General features: G+C 61.0%; 1 protein-coding gene across 2 annotated transcripts in view; it reads left to right on the top strand.

The window, feature by feature from the left end:
* The window catches only part of MROH1 (maestro heat like repeat family member 1), a 56,429-nt gene that overhangs the window by 27,689 nt on the left and 4,834 nt on the right, over positions 1–23,906 (top strand). The window contains exons 22-38 of one of the 2 annotated variants that reach the window (XM_075024166.1): positions 320–466; positions 658–684; positions 2,136–2,258; positions 2,764–2,843; positions 3,364–3,499; positions 4,756–4,851; positions 5,383–5,487; positions 5,655–5,790; positions 6,327–6,439; positions 7,849–8,001; positions 9,487–9,641; positions 10,475–10,640; positions 11,420–11,616; positions 17,841–17,978; positions 19,202–19,316; positions 21,342–21,488; positions 23,216–23,404. In XM_075024166.1, coding sequence (XP_074880267.1) covers positions 320–466; positions 658–684; positions 2,136–2,258; positions 2,764–2,843; positions 3,364–3,499; positions 4,756–4,851; positions 5,383–5,487; positions 5,655–5,790; positions 6,327–6,439; positions 7,849–8,001; positions 9,487–9,641; positions 10,475–10,640; positions 11,420–11,616; positions 17,841–17,978; positions 19,202–19,316; positions 21,342–21,488; positions 23,216–23,404 — 2,223 coding nt within the window. The remainder of the gene's footprint in view (positions 1–319; positions 467–657; positions 685–2,135; positions 2,259–2,763; positions 2,844–3,363; positions 3,500–4,755; positions 4,852–5,382; positions 5,488–5,654; positions 5,791–6,326; positions 6,440–7,848; positions 8,002–9,486; positions 9,642–10,474; positions 10,641–11,419; positions 11,617–17,840; positions 17,979–19,201; positions 19,317–21,341; positions 21,489–23,215; positions 23,405–23,906) is intronic. The other variant, XM_075024167.1, reaches the window with a different exon arrangement.

Genomic DNA, 23,906 nt, shown 5'->3' with positions numbered 1-23,906 from the left:
CCAGGCTGGGGCTCACGTGCTTCCCCGCAGGGCTCTAACAGGTAACGCTTGGTGGCAAACTGGGGCTCGTGCCTCGGACAGAGATGTGCTGTTAGTGGAGCTCGTGCTCGGACGCCTGATGCTCCATCAGGGCTCTGGAGGTCTCTGCCACCACCAAAAGGACGGGAAGCAAAGGTCCGAAACCTGCTCAGAGTGGCCCTTGTCTCCTAGGGGGTACCTTCAGCTGGTCAGGCAGACCACGTCCTCGTGGGACCTGGGAAGAGCCAGCCTTGGCTTCCCCAGCAGTCCCCCCCGTTAACTTTCTCATCTGTTGTAACAGGACCGTAGTGACAACGAAGTGGAGAAAGTAAAGAGCACTCTGATCCTGTGCTATGGATACGTAGCTATGTACGCACCCAAGGAGCTGGTGCTGTCCAGGATCGAAGCGGACATCCTGAAGAACATCTTCCAGTACTTCAACACTAAGGTAAGCTGTTGGGGAGGATCCTCCCGGGGAGGGAGAGCACACCTGGGTGAGCTGGAGCAGCCAGGCTGTTCTGGATGCTCTGCCCGAAGGATCTCGCTGGGACCCGTGGGCACCCCCTGGGAGAAGGTCATTCACTGTGGAGTGTGCTCACTCCTGCATTGCTAATGTGTTTTGTTTTTTCACTTGTTCAGGTTCTGGGAATAAAGGTAGAAACCAAGGTACAGTGTGAGGCATTAAATCTGAACTACTCTCTGCTCTCTCCTGCTGTCTCTGTCTGCCTCCTGCTCAGGGTTCCCCTCGAGAGCAGCCCCGTGCTGTGCTCACAGCAGTGCTCCTCTGCCCCTGGTGTCCGGGAGAGCTGCGGGAGCTGCTGCTCCTCACCCTGAGCTCCCCAGCCCTGTCCTCTGTGCTGGAACCGTTGCCTGAAAGTGCCAAAACTCACAGCAGAGGGGAAGGGAAAAAAATGCCTTTCTGGCAGGACAGCAGCCGTAGGTGAAAGCGTGGCTCGAGTGGGCACCGCTGCGGTGAAATCCTGAGCTGACCCAAGGCTGTGCTGGCCTCCCACGGGTGCCTGTGGTTGAGCTCGCTGCCCACGGGCAGACCTGAGCCTGCTGCCTTCCACCCGTTCTGCTGAGGCGCTGCCTTTCCTGCGAGCCCCGCGTGGCTGGAGCTCGCAGAGCTGTCCCCAGGAGGGAGCGAGCCAGTTTAGGTTTGCAATCGTGGCAAGACGAGCCATGCCTGCCCTGGGAGGCGAGGGCTGGGGTTCCCCCCACTCCCCCAGAGCCGCTCCGGGGCTCAGGGCGGTGGTACGGCACGGTGCTCGCCTCCCCTGCCTGCGGAGGGGGCGGTCAGGCAGCCCCTCCGGCTGTCCCCGCACGTGCTTCGTTGGGGGAAACTTGGGGACTCCAGAGACCGAGCTGCAACCCACCGCTCGGCCAAAATCCACTAAACTAATTTTCCTGCTTCTCCCTGGAACAATCAGTCAATGGGCAGGTATTAAAACCCAGATTACTGTCCTGGGGGCAACGAGGGGCTGTATTTTTATATTTCTCCTTTTAAAGGCTGAACAAGAAAAATGGCGTTTGTCAAGTTGAACTGTCAGGCCAAGGACTCCTTCTCCAGACTCCACTAATGCATTTTCCTTCTGGGCTCCCGCTGGCACTAACAGCTTCTGCAGAGCATCCCTGGCCCCTGAGCCGGGGACCTTCTCGCTCAAACCCTCCCCTGGCTCCTTGCCCTTCTGAGGGCATCGCCTGGGACGAGGGGAGCGCTTTTAATTGGGGTGCTTCCTCTCAACCCCGTGTCGGCTGTCCTAGACCCCAAGCTGTGTAGGAAGAAGAGCTCCTGGCAACTTCTGCAGTTGCCTTGAGCATCTGCGTGCTCAGGGTGCTGCCTCGGCGGGGAGGAGGGAGAGCAGGGAGCTGCTGGTGCCCAGGTAGCCTGTGACACTGGGGACAGGGTGTCCTTCTGCTCCCCGGTCACCAGAGACCCTGTAACGTGGATAAAGAGCAGAGAGCTGAGCCCACACGCTACTAAGAGCACAGACCAAGCTGTTGTGCTGAGCCTGAGCACCAGTTTTCTTGGAGGGACACCAGTGCTGGGTGGGATGACGAGTTACGGTTGTGTGGTAAGCCTGGTCTTCACTTCTCACCCTGGGTTCTGCTCTCAGGACCTGACCCTGAAGCTGTGCCTCATCCGGAGCATCTGCATGATCAGCCAAGCCATCTACAAAGGCGTCAAGTGCGGGGACTTCATCTTCTCCCGCAAAGCTGAGCTTGTGGCCCAGATGGTGGTAAGAGCAAGCCCTGGAGGGTGGCCTGGCTGGGGGCTGGTCTAGAGGACACCGGGGGAGGTTCCCGACCCACGCTGCTGAGGGTTAAGCGCAGGCGTAGCTGGAGCTGTGTCCTGGGTACCTTGTGGGAAGGGCAGGTACGCGTTTGCCCTGCTGAGTCCCCGTCCCCACGCGTCTGCCGGGCTCCGCTGTGGCAGGGTACCGCTGTCCTCCACGGACCTGCGGCGCGGGCTCTGCCTGCCCTTCGAGAGAGGGAAGGTCCCAGCAGGGAGCTGAGCGGCGGGAGGATTTTGCTGCGAGCGAAAGCAGACTTGCAGCGAGCGACGGTGCTGCGTCTCCGTTGCCCGAGGCGTGGGGCTGTTGTGCAGCATTTGGGGCGTTGGGCTAATGTGGCGTGGCTCCTGGCTCGCTGTCCTGGGGAGGCCGGGCTTCCAGGCAGCTTCCTGTGCCCGTAGTGGGATGGAGGTGGATGTGGCCGTAACCATCACCTTGTTCTGCTTTCCAGGAGTTCATAAAAGCAGAACCGCTGGAGACGATGCGGACGCCGGTTCGCCAGCGGGCAATGATCACCTGCACTTACCTGGTGTATCCTTCCTCCGCGCCCATCTCCGCGGGAATGCCGCTCGCAGGGCAGCGCTCCCTGGAGCTGCTGTGCCCGCAGAGCCTGACCCCGCTCCCCGGTTTGCCCTGCGGGTCTGACGGCAGAGCCGAGGTGCTCTCCCTCGGCGGGCAGGTTACTAGAGCTGTGCTAGACACAGCGGAACTGGACGGTCTGGCTGCCGGCTAGCTTCCCCCAGCGCTCTCAGGCTCAGTTCTCGTTGGACTCTGCAGTAAGCGTTCTTCGTACAAGCCAGAGCCAAGGGCACGGCACTCTCAATTACACAAAGATGTCTTCTGAGCTCCAGTTAAAAATACTCAGCGCGTCACAGCTCCTGACACAGATACTGGGAACGTTCTGCCTGCTTCCCATTAAAGCCGGTGCCACTGAGTGTAGAGTCAAGTCAGCAGGAATGCATTTTAAGATCCTTGTTCCCTGCTTACCCAGGTGAAAGAGCACTCCCGTAGCGCTCCGTGCATCTGCGTTGCTTCCTTAACCTGGGATCAGCATCCTGGAGCCCCACCTCAGCGACCCCGACAGGACAGAGCTGATTGATACCTGCCTCGCTAGCGTGCTTGCCCTTCCACCGCTGGAACTGGCGAAGGAGAGGGAGGAGAACGGAGGCAATGCCTTACACAAGGAGGTGCGGTATCCAGCGCCAGCAGGCTTGAGGCATGCAAGGAGCTGCCAGTGCTGCTCGGATGCCCGCCTGCCTGCCCGGAGCTAGCGCTGGCAGCACAAAGCCGACGCGGAGCTAACGTCGGGTCGCCCGCGACCCAGCAGGGTGGTTCGGCTTTGTTCTGCGGCGTGGGAGCTGCGGTCACGGCTGCTCCGGGACGTTGGTTTCGGGGCAGCGCGCAGACGCCTTTTCGCAGTCCCGTGAGCCGTCGGGTCCTGTGGCCCCAGCATCTCCCTGGCAGCAGATCAGCCGTGGGAAAGGCCTGTTTTGAATTCAGCTGGGCACCTTGGGGGAAGCAAGCTGCACTGTTTCCTCTGCTCACTTATCTCTTGAAAAGGCCTGGCCCTTCTGTGCGCTGATAGCAAGTGAGAAAATATGAGCTTATCAGCAAGTCCAAATGCTGCTAATAAGAGCATGAACTCCCTCGAGGGAAAAAATCAAATGATCCTGGAAACCCTGCAGGGTAGAAGGGGCCTTTACATAACTAGCTTTTGAAAGGCTGCAGCTGCTTCTCAGTTGTGGTTGAGTGCTTAATGAATGAAAATAACATGCTGCTAATGAAGTTGTTGCAGCTGCTGGGTGGCTGCAGAGCAGCCCTGTGCTCCACCGTATCGCCTGCCGCTGCTGCGGCTCCTTCAAGGTGAGCTGCGGAGCAGGAGCCTGGGGCTCTGACTGTCCCCAGCTAGTGTTTGCAGGCATCTGGCCTAAAAGTTTAAGTTAATAATCTTTTTCCCCTTCCCTTCCATCCTACGAAGCTTTGTAGTTTTTATTTTTTTGGAGTTTATCCCCAAATAAGTCCTGGAAGGAAACTGTAAGCATCTTCAAAGGGCTCGTTCAGACTGGGCTCACTGGAATTTATCCCCAAATGGGAGAAGGACCAAATTCCCTTCTGGAAAGCCTCCACTGAAGCATCTGTGCTAGTGTTCTCGGCTCTGGCTAGCTGCTGGCACTCGGCACAGATCACAGCCACTGCTGTGCTGACTCCTGCCATGTGTCCAGCACTTCCAGTGAAGGTGGATTTTGCAAACTGGGTTTCAGCCTCTGCTGCTGCGTTTTCCTACTAAGCTGGAGGTGACTGTATCTTGGCACCCAACACCGGGAGAGTCCTACAGACTGAGAATAGGTGCAGAGAGAGATCTCTTCCTCCTTGCCTGCCTGGGCTGGCTCTCTGGGATGAGATGCAGTGCTTGCATAGTCTGTGATCAATCTTTCCTCCTTAGATGCTGTATGGTGACACCATCAGTGCCCTTAAAGACCTGCTGAAGAGACTCCTGCAGAGGAACTTGACCCCCCATGGGCTGCAGGACATGTTTGCGGTAGGTGCAGCCTGGCTTTGGTGGAGGAAGAAGCAGGGAAGCAGAGGTGCCTGCCTGCCGACCAGAGGTCACGAGGCAGAGACAGCTTTGGACCCAGAGCAAGACTTAGCGAGACCGGTCCTCACTTCTCCGTGTGACGTGAGGTCCGGTGTGACCCTAGTTCCCCTCCTGCAGGTGCTGGACGCGCAGCACGGCTGCTCCGGTGTGGTGCTCAGGCTGCCTGGTTGGGGCAGGGTCTCTAGGGGAGGACGCATGCAATTGCCCCTTCGGGGATGCCCGCTCGTGCCCGAGAAGGGTGCTCAGCACGTGGCTGATGAGGAGGTCTCTGGTAGTGGGGGGGACACACACGCACACGCAGCCTCACCAGGAGGCAGAGACCCAGCGTTGTCCTGCAGACGAGCCGGGGTAAACTGGTGGGGTCGGGGACGCGGTTCCCGCAGCCCACGGGTGCGCCAGGGGTCGCTGGGCTGAAGGACGCCATGGCAAAGCAGCCGAGCTTCTGCTCTCCTTTCTGCTGCTCTTCCCCTGTAGCATTTGGGCCCCTGGATCAAGTCGAACAAGGAACACGAGCGGCAGCGAGCCGTGGAGGTCAGCGCTGCCTTGCTGGACTTCTACCTGAGCAAGCTGAACGTCAGCGTAAGTAAAGGCAGAGCTCGAACGTCTTTCTCGCTGCTGCTGTCAGCCTTGCTGGGGCTCGTGTGTACGTCCCTCCCTGTGGGCAGGGGTGCGAAGGGGGTCTTTGCGGCGGTCGGGAAACGCCGTGCTCTCCTCGCTAGCGTCACCTGTGTTCGTCATCCCCGCAGACCGTCATCCCCTTCTACAACCTCGGCGTCCTGATCGCGCTCTTCTCCCCGCGCTGCTCGGACTCCCTGGCCAGTGTTCGCCAGCACGCCGTCGACTGCGTCTACTGCCTGCTCTACATCCAGCTGTGCTACGAAGGTGGGCGCGCGGGCGGCGGAGGGTGGTCTTGGTGGGCGCCAAGAAGGCAGCGGGAGCCGCCTTCTCCGCAGCTGGGCAGAGGGGGTGCGCGTCCCATCCCTCCACGTACGTGATCCCGAAGGAGTAAAGCCGCAAGCGCGGTTTGCCGCAGAAGCGGGGCTGGTGGAGAACATCACGGGGGAGTTTTAAGGGCTCTCTCCGATGCTCGAGTGCAGGCGAGCAGGTTTCTGAGCCTGCCTTCCAGCCTGGCGTTCTCCCTCTCTCCGGGAGAGGTCAGTCCTCCACTTCAGATGGCCCGAGCGGAGGCATCGAGAGAAGCGAAGCCCCTGCGGCGCCAGGAGAGGACTTTCTGGGTCCTGCTCTCCAGAGCAGTGTGGGTCCTTGCAGGGCAAGAGCTTCTGGCCCTTGGCAGCAGCTTTGGTTTCTTGGCTCCTTCCTGAAAGCTGGGCCAGCTCCCGCGTGAAACCCAGCTCCCCGCAGCCCGCGGGCGTAAAACACGAGGAATGCTGTTCGCTGAATGCTCCCTCTGAATCCAGGTTTCGCCCGGGATCACCGAGATGAGATGGTGGAGGGGCTGAAAGCTCTGAAGAAAGGCCTGGAGGAGCCCGACTTCACCGTTCTCTTCCATACCTGCAACAACATTGCCATGGTAAGGTGGAGGGCAAATCCAGCACGGCCCTGGTCTTCGCAGGGTGGTGGAGCGGTGGAGCGGGAGCTGCAGAGGACTTGATGCCTCATCTGTTCTGACCAGCCACGCGGTCTGGACGCTGCTGGGGAGCCCCAGTCTTGCACCAGGAAACAAACCGCTTCGGTCTTCTCCTCTCCTCCAGCTGGAGAGTTCTTCTGGCCTGGCCAGGGGATGCTCAGAGCATCTCACCCCCCTTGGGAAGCTGCTGGTCCCCTCTTTGGGCATGAGGCCCCCAACGAGGACATCTGTGCAGACACTCTCTGGGGGCACAGTGGATGTCGGTGGGGACTCGTGCCTGGCTGTGCTGTAGCTTAGTGCCTCCATTCGGGGGTCTTGACGGGCAGCCTGAATTCTTCAGCCATCAACGCTCCCACCGCTGGGGTCAAAAACTTTGCTGTAGATGATGCAAATAGTTCCTGTCCATGTCATCTAAAAGCTAAGGTGGAGGTGGTCTAGCTCAGCCCTGTGGGACCTGCCTGGGGCCCCAGCACGCTCCATGGAGGACACTTTGGTACGTCGTGCTCCTCAGTGGAAGCTGCTGGCTGAAGGAAGCCCTCGAGGCCCCATCGCTGGCTGTGCTCTCCTGTGGAGCATGGGGTGCTTGGCTCAGGAGCTGCAGCTACTGGGCTCCTGGCCACCTCCCAGTATGGCAGTGGTGTTGGTAAAGTGGTTCAGTGCAACTTTATACCCAGAAGGGTCCAGATGTGGCTCCCAAACCACTGTGATTTGAGTGAGGTGGACAGCATCTGGGGTCTGGTGGTGAGGGATGGGGTGAGGGTGACTCGAGAGAGAGCTGCATGGATGAGCTCCTCCTCGGTGGCCATTTTCTATGCTGAGAGCTCTGCAAGCATCGCTCCAGAAGGACTTGCAGCTGTAGAGAAGCTGGTAGTACCTTTTTGTCCTGGAAAAGCTGCCGTTCCTCAAATGTTGTCACTCCAGTGAACATTCCACCTACTAACTTCTCTACTGAGCAGCTTATTCCACCGTCAGGTCTGGAGAGCGTGATGAGACCTGGGGGAGCATCCTCCCAGTGGTTGGGGGGGGGCCAGAGTGGAGTTAAGGGCTTGGTTGTGCTGTCCCAACCCATCCCAAGAGAGCCCCAGGTTATCCGGCCATGCTGGCCAGCAGCACGGGGCATGTGGCCTCTTGCCTCCTTCGGGGCTGTAGCCTGGCCCTTGCTCCCCTCCGTTACCGCCGATTTGGGGTCCTGGCTGATGCTCCTGCAGGGCACCGAGCCGAGGAACGGCTGTCCTGCTGCCTGCAGCCGGGGAAGCTGCGCAGGGGCCCCTTTGTCCGGTGTCGCCGAAGGGACCGCTCGCTTCAGAGAGTGACAAAACCCCGTTGCTTAACTCCGCTTGCCCTCTGCCTAGGTGATTGGGAAGCGCGTCCCTCCGGACCAGCTGATGAGCCTCCTGCTCGCCATGTTCGAGGGGCTGGCGGACCCCGATAAGAACTGTTCCCGAGCAGCCACCGTCATGATCAACTCCCTCCTCAAGGAGCGCGGAGGTGTCTTGCAGGAGAAGGTAAGCTGCCGCTGCATGGCCTCGGCGCTGCCTCCGTTGTCCAAACGCAGCCCTGGAGAGGCAGCTCCAGCCTCCGTGGTCCAGCCCTGGAGAGGCAGCTCCAGCCGGGTTGCGCTGCCTCCCGTTCTTTCCATGTGCGTCGCCGGATAACTTCCCACTTGAAGCTCCGGCACCTGGTTTGCTGGGGTTGGTGGGCTTCTCTGGTGCGGGCAGGGATGCACCAGTAAGGGACCAGCCCTTGACCAGAGCGTGATGCCCAGCACAGGGAGGAGTCCAGCCCTGACGGAAGAAGGGAGCCATTTAACCCGTCTGTATCAGCTGCTGTTGTTGCGTTTCTGGCCAGGGGAACACTGTCCCCAAAGCTTTCGGGGGCTGTCGCCCCGACCTTCCTCGTTTCCCGTGGGCACGCGTGCTCACGCTCTCCTCCTCCGTCCTCGCGGTCGGGGAAGGCTGCTGTGTGGTAGGAGGCGGCGGCTGCTGGCGAGGCCGGCTCCGGTCTGGCTCTCGCTCGGGTTGAGGAGTTCAGAGAAGCTCACTTTACCAGAAGGGCTCGGGCTCCCTGTGAAACCTTTGCAAGCTCTGGGGGAGCCCAGGGTTCCTGGCTGGGAAACCAGTCTGAATGCTTGCAGGGCTTAGAGGTGCTGGACACAGAAGGCTTTTTTGTCTAATCCACTACCTTTAGGGCTAAGCTCCCCCTTTCTCTCGCAGTAATTGGAAACACCAGGTCTCCAGCTACTCCTTGGGCTTTCTTTTTGCGCTAGAGCTTCTGCTAAAGTCCTGCTCGCTACCTATTAGCCTCTCTCCTACATGGGATTGCTCCAGCTTACATGACTCACCTTTTGGTCAGATCCAGTCCAGCCCAGATCCTGAAATCTGAACTGATGCTAAGCCCCGGAGTCTGTGGGGCAGACCCGAGCGCAGCTGGGGACGGAGCGCTCGGCTGCTCTGCACTTAATCTCGGGAATTTGCTGCCAGGCCTGGTCTGCACATGAACTTCCTATTTGTCTTAACGTGCGTTTTACAGCTTGTAGCGAGTGCCGAGGTGTCTCCCTGCGTTCAGCTCGAGTTCCTCTTAGGAACTCGCTTGCTGAGCTCCTCTCGCTGCGCCCGTGTCGAGGCTGGGGCTTAGCGCGAGCGCCTTGCCAGGAGGCCGTGCCTCCGGGGTGGAGGGTGTCCTTGCTGGCTCCCTTTTCCCCTGGGAATACTCTCTGCAGCCTCCTCTGTCTCCTGGGTGGCAGGGTGGGGAGGGATCCGTGACTTCCACAGAGGTCCGTGGTTCTGCGTGTGGTTCGGTCGGGAAGATAAGCTGCCCTGCCTGACGGTCTGCCCACCCGTGTTGTCTCCTGAAGTCCCGTTCCCCGCCTGGGCTGCGATGGAGGGGAAGGGACACGCGTGCCCTGGCTGCAGGGAGCATCTGAGGGCGACCCCACGTGCTCGGCGTGTCCTGGCCCGCAGCGGGATGCCACCGTTCTCCTCTTCCCTCAGGTGCCCGACATCATGAGCATCATCCACAGCAAGCTGGAGGAGGTGGACGAGGAGCACGTCCGAAAGGCCGCCCAGCAGACGGTTTACATCCTGGCCTCCCAGCACAAGAGCGTGGTGGTGTCCAGCCTGCTGGGGAGCTCGCTGCCCTTTGACAGGTCCTGCCCTGCGCTGCCACGGTGGCCCGGCTCCCGCACGTGCTCTCGCGGTGCCTGGGCTTCGGAGCAGCTTTCGCCTAAGCTGCAGATAATCTTTTGGCTCCTTACCCCAGTAATCAGACCCTGCTGGAATTTCCTTTGCGCGCTCGAGGATCAGCACGGCCGCTCGCTGCCGGCGCTGCCTTTCGGGGGGCTTGGTGGGCTTAGAGGCGCCGGCAGCGCGAACTAGCAAAGCTGGCCCCGGAGAGCTGAGTGCGGCTGGGGTGCTCAGTCCTGCTTTACGGAGCAGACCACCTACCCCAAAGCTGCCGGCCGTGTTGTCGCCGGCCCCGGGCTGAGCCTTGAGCAGGTGTTATCCTCCTCCTTGCACCGTTACCGCTCCTCCGTTCTTATCACGGCCGGCCGGCAGGCTTGCGAACTGCACGGGGCAAGGCAGGAGCTCCCTGGCTGCTGCTGTCGGGGGAACCGTGGGGTTTTGGGGTTGCAGGGGGGCTTTGGGTGTTGTCCGAGAGCAGCCGCTGGGTGAGGATCGCAGCCGCCGCTGTGGCAGGAGGCTGCCGCCGAGCCTTCCCCTGCACGCAGGTCCCGTCAGCCACCCAGGACGGCTCTCCCGCCGGGGTTTGCCGTCGTTGCAGGGTCCCCTCTCCGTGCCGGCTTTGCCGGTGAGCCGGGTGGCTCCTGTCCGGCGGCGACACGCTCCTCGCCCGCGTTTCTGTGTGGTGGGTGACGTGACCCGGGTGTTCCTTGGCGCGGGGAGGGGGCTGATGCTTGCCACTGCTCAAACCGGAGGCAGCCGGTGCCGAAGCCGCATTCCCCTCCCTCCTCTCCTCTAGCCACACGTGCACCATGTGGAGGTCCCTGGCCACCGAGCCCACCCTCACCTCGCAGATCCTGGAGCAGCTGCTGGAGAAGGTGAACCGGGACATCCCGTACAAGGAGAGCAAGTGCTTCTTGCTGGGCAGCGGATCCGAACGCATCGCAACCCCTCTACCCCTGGCCGTAAGTGTCCCGCGGCCGGTCCTGCCCCGTTCCCAGCCCCGCGGAGGTTGGCGTTCCCCACACCGACACCTGGAACGCTTTTTTCATTTCCTTGGCTCGGGGGTTTGTGCCAGGCGTGGACTCTGGAAATAACGCATCGCTGTGTAATGCCTATTAGAGCTAATCCACCGGCTCGTAAAAAGCCTCTCAGGTGTCCATCCTCGAGGGAGACCACTTTGCATTTTATCCCTTCAGAAAAAATAAACCCAGCTTGGCAGCTTTCTAAGCAGTAAAGCAGCTGTGAAAATTTCCTCCTCCTCTGAAGGACCAAGTGCAGATGGTACAGAATCGGCCGCACTGAAAGCAAACCCTCCTCCCCTCCCCGCTCTGTTTTTAACACCCCTCTATGTTGTGCCGTGTAATTACGGCTTTTTAAATTGGCCGGAATAGGGATCTGCGAAGGGCTCTGCGTGTGCGTTGTCTTCCTGCCCATAAAACCTGAGCTCTTTGGATCTGCTCTCCTTCCCCAGGTACAGACTTCAAACCTCCCCCAGCTGGAAACACCCCGCTTTCCCGAGGAGCAGCGCTTTTAACAGCAGCTGTAGCTCCGTCGGAGCCGCGTGTGGGATGCGGAGAGGTTATGCCGGGGGTAGACGCCGATGCTTTGTTAGGCTCGGCGTTGCAGGAAGGAGCAAAAACCCTCTCGCTGCCTCGCTGGCTTATTTACTAACAAGATATCAGCGTGGTGTGGGAGATCCCTTCCTAATCCTTCTCTCCCGCGCGCTTTGCTCTCTCTCCAGGCCACATGTGCTTTGTATGAGATCATGTCTGCTCCGGAGTCTGGGGCAGCAGTGCTGGGACTCTACCCGCCGTTGTTTGTGACTCTCCTGCTGCGCGTCAGCTGCACCGTGGGTGTTCAGCTACCGAAGAACCTGCAGAGCAGGGAGAGGAGGAGCAGCAGCCACGGCCCGGCCCCCCGGAGCCTTCATCCCTGCAGGTACGGCACAGCCGGGGCGCTGGGCAGCCGGCGCGGAGGGAACGTGCCTATCTGCCATGTGGAACTCATTTTTTGTTTGTGCAAACACAATAGCGCGTGCTGCGTCTGTAAGCGGAGGGCTGGGTAATAACACCCGGGCCATAACGCCTTAGGTATGACGGCCTGACCTCTGGTGCGGTTTGGGCTCTGGGGTTTGGGGTTTTTGGGTTTTTTTCCTTTGGTGTGTTTTCTTCTGCAGAACACAATCTCTAAATTGGGAAGCATTAAATCAGCCGCCTCTGCAGACGCAGTGAAAGATGTGCTTTTCAGAGCTCGGGCAGCCACGGTGCCAGAGCCCTGCCGGATTGGGTTACCGCCGCAGCCTCCCGAAAAAAGCCCCGCTGGCTTTCGGGAGCAGGTCTCGGCAGGGCCCCCCCGGGGCTCGCTGGGCACGTCGGAGGCGGATGAGCGTTTCTTGGGGAGGGAGGATGGCTCCGCTTCCCTGAAGGATGAGGAGGGGAAGCTGGAAAGAGCAAACTTTTTGGCTTCGTCACGTCGATGGCTGCAGCGCGTCTCAGTTTTGCTGCCCGTTGAGCGATCAGAACCGGGCCACGATGCCGTCTTCCCCCAGTGCCGAGCCACCGCCTCTGGCTTGTCCTCCTTTGGTGCTTTCAGCCCGTGGTGCCCCTTGCTGCCGCTGAGGAGTCCCGGGGAGCCGAGAGGGAGGGCTCGGGTCCCCAGCAGATGCTCTCCAGCCCCTCCGCTCCTCCCGCCTGGCTGCGGTGAATGCCTTCAAATAGCTGCCGTGGGTGGCGATGCACCGGGCGGGCGGTGGGGTGATAACGCTGCCCACCTGGGGTGCCAGCAGCCTCTGTGCTGCCCGGACGGGCAGGGTGCGATCAGCAGCTTTTTAAAAAGTGGGTTCAGGTCCCAGCCTCTCCCTGGGGCTGGCTCTGTTGTAAAAATGCTTTCTCTGCCACGAGAAGCCCTGAAACCCCAAAGGGCCAATTGCTGAACCCAGGTGAGAGTCACGGCGGCTGCTAAATAATCCTCTGCTTGAGCCAGAAGGATGTTTGCTGGTGCGGAGCAGCACCTGCATCGGCCCGGTGCGTCCATCATCTTTAGAAAGTGAGGATGCTGAAGGGGCCTCTGCAAGTGAGGCTTTCCCCTGGCGCAGAAGAAGAGGAGACCACCAGGTCTGGGTGCGCGGGGTCCGCATCCCGCCCAAGGTCCGCGTCCTGCGCAGGCTCTCGTTCTGTGTCGCTCCGAGCCTGCTGGCCGAGCATCATCGGCTCCTGGACGTTTCCAGCGGAGCCGCTGTGCTGGAGAGGTGGGACGCCGTGAAGGCAGAGCCGCAGGGCTCTCCCGCCTCTCCGCAGCCCCGGTGTTGTGACCGCAGGTGCCCTCGTCCAGCAGCAAACAGTCCGGGTGATGAGCGGTACCTGCGTTTGCTTTAAAGCGCTTTAAATTTATGGGGATGTTGGGGTTAAAGCCGTGCCTGAGGCGGTAATGGCAGGAGGTGCAGGCAGGCTTATCGGGGTTCGGCGGGCAGGGAGCCCTTCTCTGGAGCTGCTTCGCCAGCCACCTGCTCGCTCCCTCCACCACCAAAATGTCTAAAGGTTCCCCCGGAGCTTGGGTTGGCCTGCAGGGAGGAAGCTCTGCCCTGATTTTCAGTTTTATCCTCTTGTGGGTTTCCAGACTTGGGTTTTTTACAGGCTATTTTTAGTCTTAGGGGAGGGAAAAAAAAAAAAAAAAGCCTGGAGGAGCCCACAAAGACACCAGACAAAGCAGCAGCGAGCTAGAAGGGCTCTGGCATCACTTGACAGTTCATTTGTCAAATCCCAACGGTGAAGAAAGGCCGTTTCCTTACCCTGAGCGGAGCGACTGGAGCGGCAGCATTGGGCACACCGAGCCGTACCCCCCGCCTGCCGCCGTGCCGCGGTGGGCCCCATCTTCATCTCCGAAAGCTGCCGCTCGCGCAGAGGGTGACTTCTCCAGCAGGGAGATGTAATGAGTGGAAACAGGTTGTTATGCTGGATGGCAGGGCTGCTATCTGATTAGTGTTTTATTTAGACCACATGTTAGAGTAAAACGAAACGGACCTGACTTGTCGGAGGAGCAGGTTGGTTAATGCCGACCGTGGGTCGCCCCGTGGCTGTTCTGGCACTGGCGGTGTCGCTCCCCGAGCTTGTGGCACTTTGCCGCGTCCCCTCGGGGCGTTCTGCGCAGCGGCGTCCGCGGTTCGGGATGGCTTCGTGCGGATCCCCCCGACGGGAGCAGACACTCTGTGGCTTTGGGCTCGTGCAGCCAGAACTGTCTGTTCTCGTCATGCTCTTCCCCTTTAACGACTCCTGGAAGAGAGGCACGGCCAGATCCCCGCCAGACCCCGTGCCATAACACGGGGAGTACTGAAGGAAACTCGAAGCAACTGGTTGCCTCCCAGGGTAGGAGGTGTAGGAGCCAGAAACGACTGCTCTTCCTCCAAAAAGCGTCTGGACTCCAAACAGCATTGGGGACACAAACCAGAACGTGCTGAACTGTTGCCGGAACCGCTGCTCCGTCCGTGGAGCGGGGCCGGGGCTGGATGAGCCCACGTGGCTCCCGGCCGCTGGCCCAGGCTCTTCTCTGGGTGCTCCCCGCGGCAGCAAGGGGACCCAAAGAGCAAACCGTCAGGGTTGCAAGAAAAGGCGAGGTGCCAGCCAGAAAATCGGTCGGAACCAGCAGCTCTTCAGCACCCCCATCCCAGGTGTGGGGTGGGGGAACAGCCCGGCCCCTCTCCAGCAGTTCTGGCTCCCTCGTGCTGCTGCCGATCGAGGCGGCCAGCTTGATCCTGGGCTTTGCTGGGTGAAGCTGGGCAGGATTGTACCGGAGGGGCTTTCTCGTAAGCCGTGGGCTCGGACCAGCATCGCCAGGGCTAGTCCAAAGGCGGGTGTGCCGGCGATGCTCCGCTTTACTCCCTTGGGACCGCGGTCGGTGGGTCACGCGCGGCGTCGGTGTCCTCAAGAAGGGAAAAAGGCTCTTTCCTCGCCGCTCCCCAGACACGGCCGGAGCACGTGCTGCGTTGGGTTTCGTAGTGCTGCTTCTCAGATCTCCGCCTGATCTCGCAGGTGTCGGTACGGAGCAGCCACGTCCTGGCTGCCCGTCGCAGCTGCGAGTCCCCAGTGACGTCTCCGGCTTTTGGGGAGCAGGGAGAGGGGCTCCTGCCAGAAATCTCCGGGGACTTGTCCGGAGGGGCAGGGAATGGCACGTGGTCCGAGCCCTGTTTCTGCTCCTACCACATGGATGCGGGCAGGTAGCCGTGGCCGGGTGTCCATGAAGTCATCGCTGATTGATGGAGGGGGAATGGTCTTTGTCCGACACGCAGAAAAAACGTGGGATGTGAAATTCCAGCCTCGTCCCAGGAGCTGGTTACAATATCAAAGTAATTTCCTGTACGCGTTTTGAATTCTAAGTCTTCATGATATTTAAATGCCAAAGAGAGATGGTAAAGGTGAATATGATAGCTTGGCAGGAAAGGGAGGTTGGAAGACACGGGCTTTTGTTGGAAAGGAAGGAAGTGTCTATAGGACACTGTGGAAAAAGCAAACCCTGTGAATGAACGGCTTTAACCATCTGTCTCGCAGGAGCAGCCTCTGGTTGCGCAGGGGCTTATCCCGCTGCGCTCGCCTCGGGCTTTTTAGCTCTTGGTAGGGAGCAGGAGAGCCTGGAGTTGCAGGCTGGGAGCCGAAACCTCAGGGAGGTTCGAGCGGAGTGGGAATCCCGCAGCCGGCATGCGGGGGCTTTGCTGGGAACGGTTCCTCCCGAGGAGCCGCCCGCGAGCGCCGGCCGGTGCCGGGACGTTGCCTGTCAGACCTTGTCCACAACCAAGGAGCTGGTGGGAAGTTCGTTGGCCTTCGCTGGCCTCTGTTGTCCGTGAGCATCTGCCAGGAGGCTTTTTTGTTGCCGTTTCCCTATGCTGCAAGAAAATAAATCCCACTGCGTCTTTCTTGGACTGAATTACAGGTTGACCTGTACACAAGCTTTGAGTTTTGAGGCTTAGGGAGTGTTCTTGCTCTGCAGAGATGGTAGCGGTCCTCACGATGCTGTGCGGGGGGGTGGTCTCCGTTGCACCCAAAGATTCAGGTTAGGTTTTGGGAGTGGGGGGCTCCCTGCCAGCAAGGGCGAGAACCCCAGGAATGGGCTGAGAGGACTGGAGACACACCGGCTAACGATGCCAGGATTAGGTCGTCCCTGTCTCGGGGCAGGGAGACTGGCTCCATCTTCTGGGGCTGGACAGACCGAGAGCTGGTAGGTGCCCAGAGCTGTGGCACTGCGCGGTGATGATTTCAGCCCTAGGGAGAGCGAGACCACGGGGACGGGCACGCCGTAGGCAGGGGTACGGCCGTCTATCTGCTGAGCGCCGGAGCCTCTGCAGAGCTCTGCTGCGTCGGAGCCGCTCCACAGGTCCGGATTGCCCCGGCTGAGGCTGGAGGCTGGTGCTCAGCCCCTGGGGAGCTGAGCTGCCCGCTGCTGGGCTGGCAGAGCTGGCAGATGTCTGGGTCTCTGGCTCCAAACGGGCAGCAGTACGTGAGGCGGCACGCCGTACCTCCCCTCGAAACGGACCGCCGTAATGAAAAAGGAGCCTGGGTTTTATTCCAGGGCTGCTGGGAGGGATATTCGAGGTCGGGGACTTACTCTGGGGAAGGACCCCTCTAAATGGAGACGCTTGCAGGTCACTTAGCAATTTCGGCTACAGCTCGCGGAAAGGAAGCACTGCAGCCGGCTCGGGGGAGCTGCGTGCGCTCGGGCTGTCTCTAGCTGAAAACCGGTTGAAAAACTCCAAAGACCTGTGTGGCTGGACTCCAAAACAGTAAAACCAGGGCTGCTACAAATACCAGCAGATCGGTGTGGACAGATGGTGGAAGGAAACTTCTGCCTGAGGTTTTCTTTAATTAGTAATTAATTCCTTGTTGTCCTGGAGTCTTCATGGTGCAGGGATACCGAAAGCGTGCCGAAGGACTCTCTGCCAGTCTGGGCTTTTCAGAAGAGCTGAGCTGAGCTCAGCAAGAGTTTGCAGTCCGGCTCCTCTGTGCGCCGGGTGGGTTTTGCAGGGCAGACTCGAGGCTTCTGCACCGTCTGTCCCACGGGTCCGTAACCTCACAGCCCGACCGGCCGCTGTGTGCCCCGTGTACGAGAGCCGCGTGGGACCGGCCGGCTTCTGCTCGAGCTCACGGGGGATGCAGCAGAGACCTCGTTTTGAGCGCTGCTTTGCAGAAAAGCAAACCTGCATTCTGCTTTCCTGCTCTTTGTGTTTTTGCCGTGGGCAGGTGCTCGGCTTTGGCCCTTAAGAACGCTCCGCTTGCTTGAGTGGGTCCTCCGGGCACTCATCCCCGGAGGAACCCCAGCCCTGGCTCCCAATAAAACATCGAGACAAGTGCAGCCCAAAGCTGCTGAAAGCCTCGGGTCTGGCGTGGCAGGGTGTGTTTTCCACGCGTGCAGCGGGTCGGTGTTTATTTTCCATCGTTAGCCTCAACTTGGGACGCACGAGAGGCGTGATGGGATGTCCTTCGTTAAGGCAAGCCGGGCTCTCTGGGGCTCCTGCAGCTGCTGGAGATCGTGGCTGCGGCGCAGCCCCGTGGGTTCCCCCCGCAGCCTCCTGGGGCTCACTGGGGGGACGGTCCCTCCAAGCACCCGTCCCTTGTCACTGCAGCTTGGCCCTTCCCTCCGAGAAGCCAAAATAGCAGGAACCCAGCTCACAAGCTGGAAGATCTTTTGTGTTAAGACGCTCTTACTAAATTATGTTTTCTTTGTGTGTGTGGTAACTACATTCCTCTCGCTTGTATTGAAGGCTAAGATTTATCCATTGCTAATATTTGTTTTGTTTTGACAGGATAATGTATGTTTCCCATATGTTGCTCTGTGCTTGCAGCAAAATAATCCCTACCTATAAAATATTAATGCAAAAAAAACCCCCTCCTTAAAGTAGTTCTGGACTTCTTTACTTTTCAGTCTATTGTCTTGGATCACTTTAACGGCAAACGTCACGGTGTAAATGGAAGTAGCCGTGAGTTATGGGCTCGTCTCACTCCAGCTAAAGCCCTCGCATAACTCATCCCGTCCTCAAGCACCCGAACGCTCCCCGCGTGTCCCAGCGCTCCCCGGGCAAGAAGTTCCCTCCTCTGCCGCCCTGCAACCTGCCAGGCAGGCAGGGCTGCAGGCAGGGCAGGCAGCCTGCCCTAACCTCACCGCCGTGCTTCTCTCCCCAGCTGTGCCGTGGAGACGCTGAAGGTCATGCTGGCCCGGGGGGGTAGCGAGGAGGTTGCCAGAGCCGTGGGCAACGCCGGCGGCTGGGACCTGATGGTGAGTCCGGAGAGGCACCACGACGGGATCGCCGTGCTCGCCGGGTAAGACGCTGGCGCCGCGCGTCGGTTCTCTGGTACGTCCTCCGGTTTCGGTGCAAGAGCCGCGGCCGCTGGGAGCGGGGCGGCAGCCCGTAGCGAGCGGGGAGGGGGGTCCGCGCCGTGCGCCGGGGGAAGCTGCGACGCATCGAAGCCCGCGGAGGGTCTCGATGGCTTCCCGCAGCATCGCCGTGGGACGGCCGGCTCTGTCCCCAGCTGGCTGGAAGCGGCCTGGGGAGGGGGGAGCGCAAGGGGGCTCCGTTGCGTTCCTGGGAGCGCGGTGGGGCTGGATGCGGCTGGCGGCCGCCGTCGGTCCCGCTGCGGTGTGCCTGCCGTCCCACGCTTCGCCGCGCTCGTGTCGGGGCTCGGGCTCCCTGTTGCCTTCTGACCAAGGTATGATGGACACCAAAAGGTCTTGGACGGAAACTTGTTTTCCGTTTGCCGCTGCTGAGCCGTCCTTGCGGTTCATCAAGTATTGCAGTGGCATCCGATCCCTGTGGATGGATGGCTGGCGGCTGCCCGTCCTTCCCGCGGCGGCTGCGCGACCTCGTGCCAACGGCGGCGAGTTTGGCGTGAGGCGGCGAGGCCGAGGGATGGCCGCAGCCCGCGGTCCAGTTCGGCAGAGCCCGGTTCAGCCGGGGACTGCGCTGTCCCTCCACCCAGTGCCGATAATAGCTCTTGGACAGCTGCGGAGGAGACGAGCGGTTTGGGATTTTCCAGTATTTGCAAAAATGCTTTATTGAACCTCCCAAACACTTGAGAGTGTCTCATCCAAAACAAAAACCATCCCTCCCGGCCAAGGTCCGCCGGAGCAGGCTCCTGCCAGGGTGCCCGCCGCGCACCAGGCGTAGGCTCGGTCCTGCCCTGCGCTTCGTTACCAGGCGAGTGGGTGGCGGGGGGGGGACGATGCCAGGCCAGGGCCGCCGGCTTTCCGGTCCTGCACGTCAACGCGCTGGTTCTGCGCCGCAGCGGGATGCGCTGCCCGTGGACCCGCTGCCGCTCACGGTGCTCGGAGCACCCTGGGCTGCGGCCGCCCGTCCTGCGGCGCGGGAGGTGACGGCGCTCGGCAGAGGCACGTCGTGGCAGCCCGCGGTGCGGGAATCGGTGGCGGGTGGCTCGCAGACCCCCGGGCGGAGGGGCTCGCCAGCTTGTTCGGACCCCCCCCCCCCAGCATCCAGAGGCCACCTGTAGCCCCCGGCGCGGGTGACGCGTGCCCCTTCTCTCGGCAGCGCGATGGCACGACACGCCGGCCCCCGGCTCCCCCTGATCGTGAAGAACCTCGTCCCGACGCTGAGCGGCGTCTTCGACAGCCAGAGGATCACCACCACCGCCTTCTTCGCCGAGGTGAGCGGGGGGAGGCGGCCGAGCCACCGCTGCGGGCTGGCTCTTGGCCGTCCGTCTGTCTTTCCCTGCCCGGCTGGAGAGCGGCCGGGATGAGGGTTAAGCTGCGGCAGGGTTCTGCCTGTCCTCCTCGGCTTCCCGACCCTCTGGTAGAGGGGATGGCAGAGAAGCGCTTGCAGGAGTCCAACTCTGAACACATCACCGCCATGAGCCAGCAAACCGTAACTCCGTCCTTACGTACCACCCCGAGGAATGAAGTGACTCAAGTCCTTTCCCCTCGCCGGCAGCGCAGCCAGCAGACTGTAACACTATCTCTCCGTACATACCACCTTAAAGCCCTGGGCCACTCGAGGAGTTTTTGTTACATAAAGGAGCACCTTATGCCAACAATGCAGAACTATATCCCCCCTTATAAACCACCTTTTAAATTCTCAGCTGCTTAAGCAGCCTGGGATTAAGGCACTGTTTTTATTTTCTGTTTGGCTGGGGGAGCTGCCGGCCCGGCTCTTGGAGCCTGTCCCAGAATCTGCTTTAGTTTTGGAGTGTGGTTGGCTCTCTGCATCCTTAAAGGGTTTAAAATAGCAGCTTTGCCTCACCGTGGAGCTGGAGGGGAAGGAAGCAAATGCCTGTGTCTCCCTCTCTCAAAACTGATGAGGTGAGAGCTCAGTCCCTTTTCTCTCAGCCGTGCCAGTGACGGAGATGACAGAGGGGAAGCGAGGAGGGGAACGGCCACTGGGCTGGAGCAGCGGGAAGACGGGCAGCACGGGGCTGCTGTGCGGCAGCCTCTGCTCCCCTCACCTCCCCGGGGTCCCCCGGACGGCAGCAGAGGTGCAGCCGCTGCCCCAGGGTGGCTCTCGCCGCCTCGTCCCGGCGGGACCCGGAGCGGCGTTCCTTCCATGCCCCGGGACCCGTCGAGGTGCCGTCGGTGCCTGCGCCTGGCTGTCGGGCTCTGGGGTTCCAGGTCTCGTGTCGAGAGCCCCAGGGCTCTCAGCCTCTCCGCAGCGGCGGCAGGTGACGGTGGGTGCACGCAGGGACCCCCCCCCCACCATGGCTGGAGCCCACAGGGGTCCCGCTTGACTCCCCCCGTCCTGGGGAGGTAAACCCCGGAGCTGCCGCGCCGGTGCCCGTCAACCCCGAAGTGCCCCGTCGGCGCCGGGCTCCTGCCAACCCCACCTTTGCCGGCGGTTAAACCGCCTTCCCGTAAAGCGGAGCCCGATCCATCCAGGATGAGCTGGGCCCCAGCGGGGAGGGCCAGCGACCTCCTTGGAGCGCATCCCGCTTCCGTACGTGGCTCTCCCCGCCACCCGGGGGGCTCGGTTAGGAGGGTCAGTGGGAGAGCAGCCCTGCTGTCTCCCTCCAGCCAGGTCTCCTGAATTGCTCTCCTTGAGTCTCTGCCCAGCTGGTTCCTCCCAGCAGCGCTCGGAGCGCTCCGGGAACAAGGAGCTGCTGGCCAAAAGCTCCGGTTCCGCTGCTGCTCGGCGGCTGGGGATGCTCCCGGGGGGCTCTGGGGAACGTGGTGGCTCCGGGTGCCCCTGCACCGCTCTGGAAGAGCGGCTGGCCGTGTCCCTGGCCTGTCCCCAGCCCAGGGGACGTGCTTTGGCCCTCCATCCCTGTAAATACTCTGACTTCTCCATAGCCAGCCTCGTCTCACTTGGCAGGCGATCTGGGGAGCAAGGATTTAGCTTTCGCGTAGGTTTCGTAGGTTTCTCCCGGCCGTCGGTGCTCGCCCAGGCTTCCCCCTTCTCCCCAACTTGGGGTCCTCGGTTTTCTCAATTTACACGTTATGAATTATTGCAGGTTCCCCAAATCCAAGTGCCTCCCTGAGGGGGTGCAGGGGCTGAGACCTCCCCCAGCCCTGCCGCTGGATGGTGTGGAGTGAGGGTCTGAGGGGAGCCAGGGGACAAATCAAGTCTGCTGGGGCTCTTTCCCGGTGTAAAGGAATAAGAATGTCCAAAACACAGCCATCATCTCCCTCGTGGTTCACGGGCCCCCTGTCCTGTCGATGCTGAGACTTTCTTTTTTCTTTAGCTCCTCAATAGTAACGTGGTGAATGACCTGATCCTGCTGGAGACCATGATGGATAACATGACGGGGAGGCAGAAGGACACCTGCTTGTTGGTGCGGATGCTGGCGCTCCGGGGGCTCGGCAACATCGCCTCCGGCTCGCCGGAAAAGGTGAGAGCCAGGAGTCCTGGCCGGGGCTGGGTGGGAGAAGGGAGCACGTAGCCACTGGGAAATTCTGCTCGTCAAAGACGGGGGGGTCTTTAGGCAGGACAGTCGGCCGCCTCCTCGTCCTGGTGACGGCACCTCCAAAACCGAGGTGGCAGCTGCCCACCACTGCGGGACTGCTCTGGTTTAGGAGATGCCTTTAGAAAAGCCTGGATTTGGAGAAAAGCCTGGCTTCGGAGGAAAGCCCGGCATCCTCGGGGGGAGGCTGGCTGGTCCAAACAAGCCAGGTCAGCTGTGGGGCTGCCCGCGCAGGCAACAGCATCACGCTCGTGCAAGACCTGTGAGCCCATCGCTCTTCTCGGTGGTTTTGCCGGCTGACGAATGGATCCTTAAAAGCAAAGCGATCCCCTGTCCCGACAATGGGGTTCAGGCAGGCCAGAGTTGGTATCCCCGCTCTCCAAAGCGTCGGTCGGAGCGTTTTGTGCCGGGGGCACGTCCGTGGAGCGGCACGCAGGGGAGGGCAGGCGCAGGGTGCTCTGCGCTCGCAGCTCGTCGCCTGGAGGATGCGCAGGGGGTGGCCGGTACCCGCCAGCCTCCAGATGCACCTTGCAGCAGGGAAGCGGCGGCTTAAACCCCCTTTCCTGCCCGGGAGAGGAGCCGATGCCGCAAACCCCGCAGGCATGGGAGCATCGGGCTGCGTGGGAGCATCGGGCTGCCCGGAGCTGCCGGCCTGACCCCGCGGCTCTCCTTACCTGACGGCTGATCGGCCGCGGCGCGGGGGCTTGGCAAGCTCTTGTGCTCGCCCGTGCCAAACCCCGGGAAGAGGTCACGGGTGGGCCAGCCCCAAGACAGACAATACGCTACCGTGATCTGCTGATAAAGTATAAGTAGCTACTAAAAATACCATTCCGCTGGCGTAAGCTCGGTCAGAGCCGCTGCTCTAACAGCATCCAGCGCTCCAGGTCGTGTGAGCCGGAGCGCTGCCTCGGGGAGGGAAGAAACCAGGAGTGCTGACAGTGCAGCCTGGTGAGGATGAGGAAGGCAGTGACGAGCTCGTGCAATTAGAGCAATGGCAGAGACGAGCTGTTGCCAGCTCCTGCGCTCAGCCCAACCGGAGCCCAGCAAGCACGGCTGGGTTTCCAGCCCGTCAGGAGAGCTGCTTCCCGGACCGTGCTGCGGATGCTCCTGTCCGTGAGCTGCTGGGGCAACCCGGAGCAATGCTGGCCCGGTAAGACCAGGCAGGCACGGGTCTGGGTCTGGGAGGGTTCTAGGGCTCCTGCCATCCCGGGTGGCTCAAGGACAGCAGTCCGTCTGTCTGTCTTTGCCCCTTCCCAGCTATGCTCCGTAAGCCATGCAGAATAGCACAGCGTAGTTTGCAAAGCTGAGTGCTCGGAATTAAGTGATGGCAGACTTAACGTGGCTTATGCAAACTTAATTTCCCCCTTCGCTGTGTATACACGAGCTCTAATTACACAGTGAAGTACGGCATTGATGGTTCCAGCGGGAGGGGAGCCGGTGACTGCAATAAGCAGTTACCGCCTGCAATGACTGGCCTGTGCCGAAGACGCTTTGCCCGCGGCGGTCGTAATTTTAAGTCTCCTTCCAGCTCTTCCTGGCTGGAAGCGCGGCGTGGGGCAGGAGCCTGCCGCAGGGCACCCGGAGGACGTGTCCCTGCCAGCCCTCCTGCCAGGCTCGCCCCACGGGGACCGCTTTTCTCGCCGCTTCCCTCGCAGGTGAGGAAGCACGGGGCCAAGCTCCTGGCGTCCATGGTCAACGGGATGGATGACAAAGACGACCCCCACAACCTGGTTGCCCTCGAGGCCATGTCCAGCCTCTCCAAGCTCCTGGATCACGTGGAGGAGAGAGACATCCAGTCCATGCTCCTCCACATCGCCATCAGGATCCGGCCCTTCTTTGACAGCGTAAGGCATCGCCCTGGCTGTGCCCGGGAGGTCGAGCTCGTGGCTTTGCCGGCGCGTCTGAAAGGGCTCGTCTGCCGAGCCAGAGCCTGCTTAACGCAGGGGACGTGTGCGGGAGCAGCGGGAGTCTGCTCGGATGCTACGGGGCACGTCCCGGGATGCCGGCAGTGCTGCGGAGCCGGGGGAAGGAGGTCGGGGTGCTGCATCCCCAGCTGGGAGCTCAGCACCGGCTGCATAAAGACACAGTGTGGTTGGGAAGCGGAGGTGCCCGTTGCATCGTCTGCTTGGACCTTGACTCGTCCTGGGTGGCGAGAAGCTCTGGGTGCGGGGTTGAGCCAGAGCTGGGTTTTGTGGGTGCCGTGGGGCAGGAGCAAGGGCAGAGTGAGGCCGGGGAGAGGGGAGAAGTCCTCTGCGGGTCTGTCCCAGGGGGTTTCACTGCCCTTAGCAATCTCTGTCCACCCCCCAAGCCCCTCCAGCATCACCACGGAGAAGCTTGATGCTTCTG

This window comes from Buteo buteo, chromosome 3 (assembly GCF_964188355.1).
Source record: "Buteo buteo chromosome 3, bButBut1.hap1.1, whole genome shotgun sequence".
Taxonomy (NCBI): Eukaryota; Metazoa; Chordata; class Aves; order Accipitriformes; family Accipitridae; genus Buteo; species Buteo buteo.
This window is presented reverse-complemented; position numbering and strand designations above follow the sequence as displayed.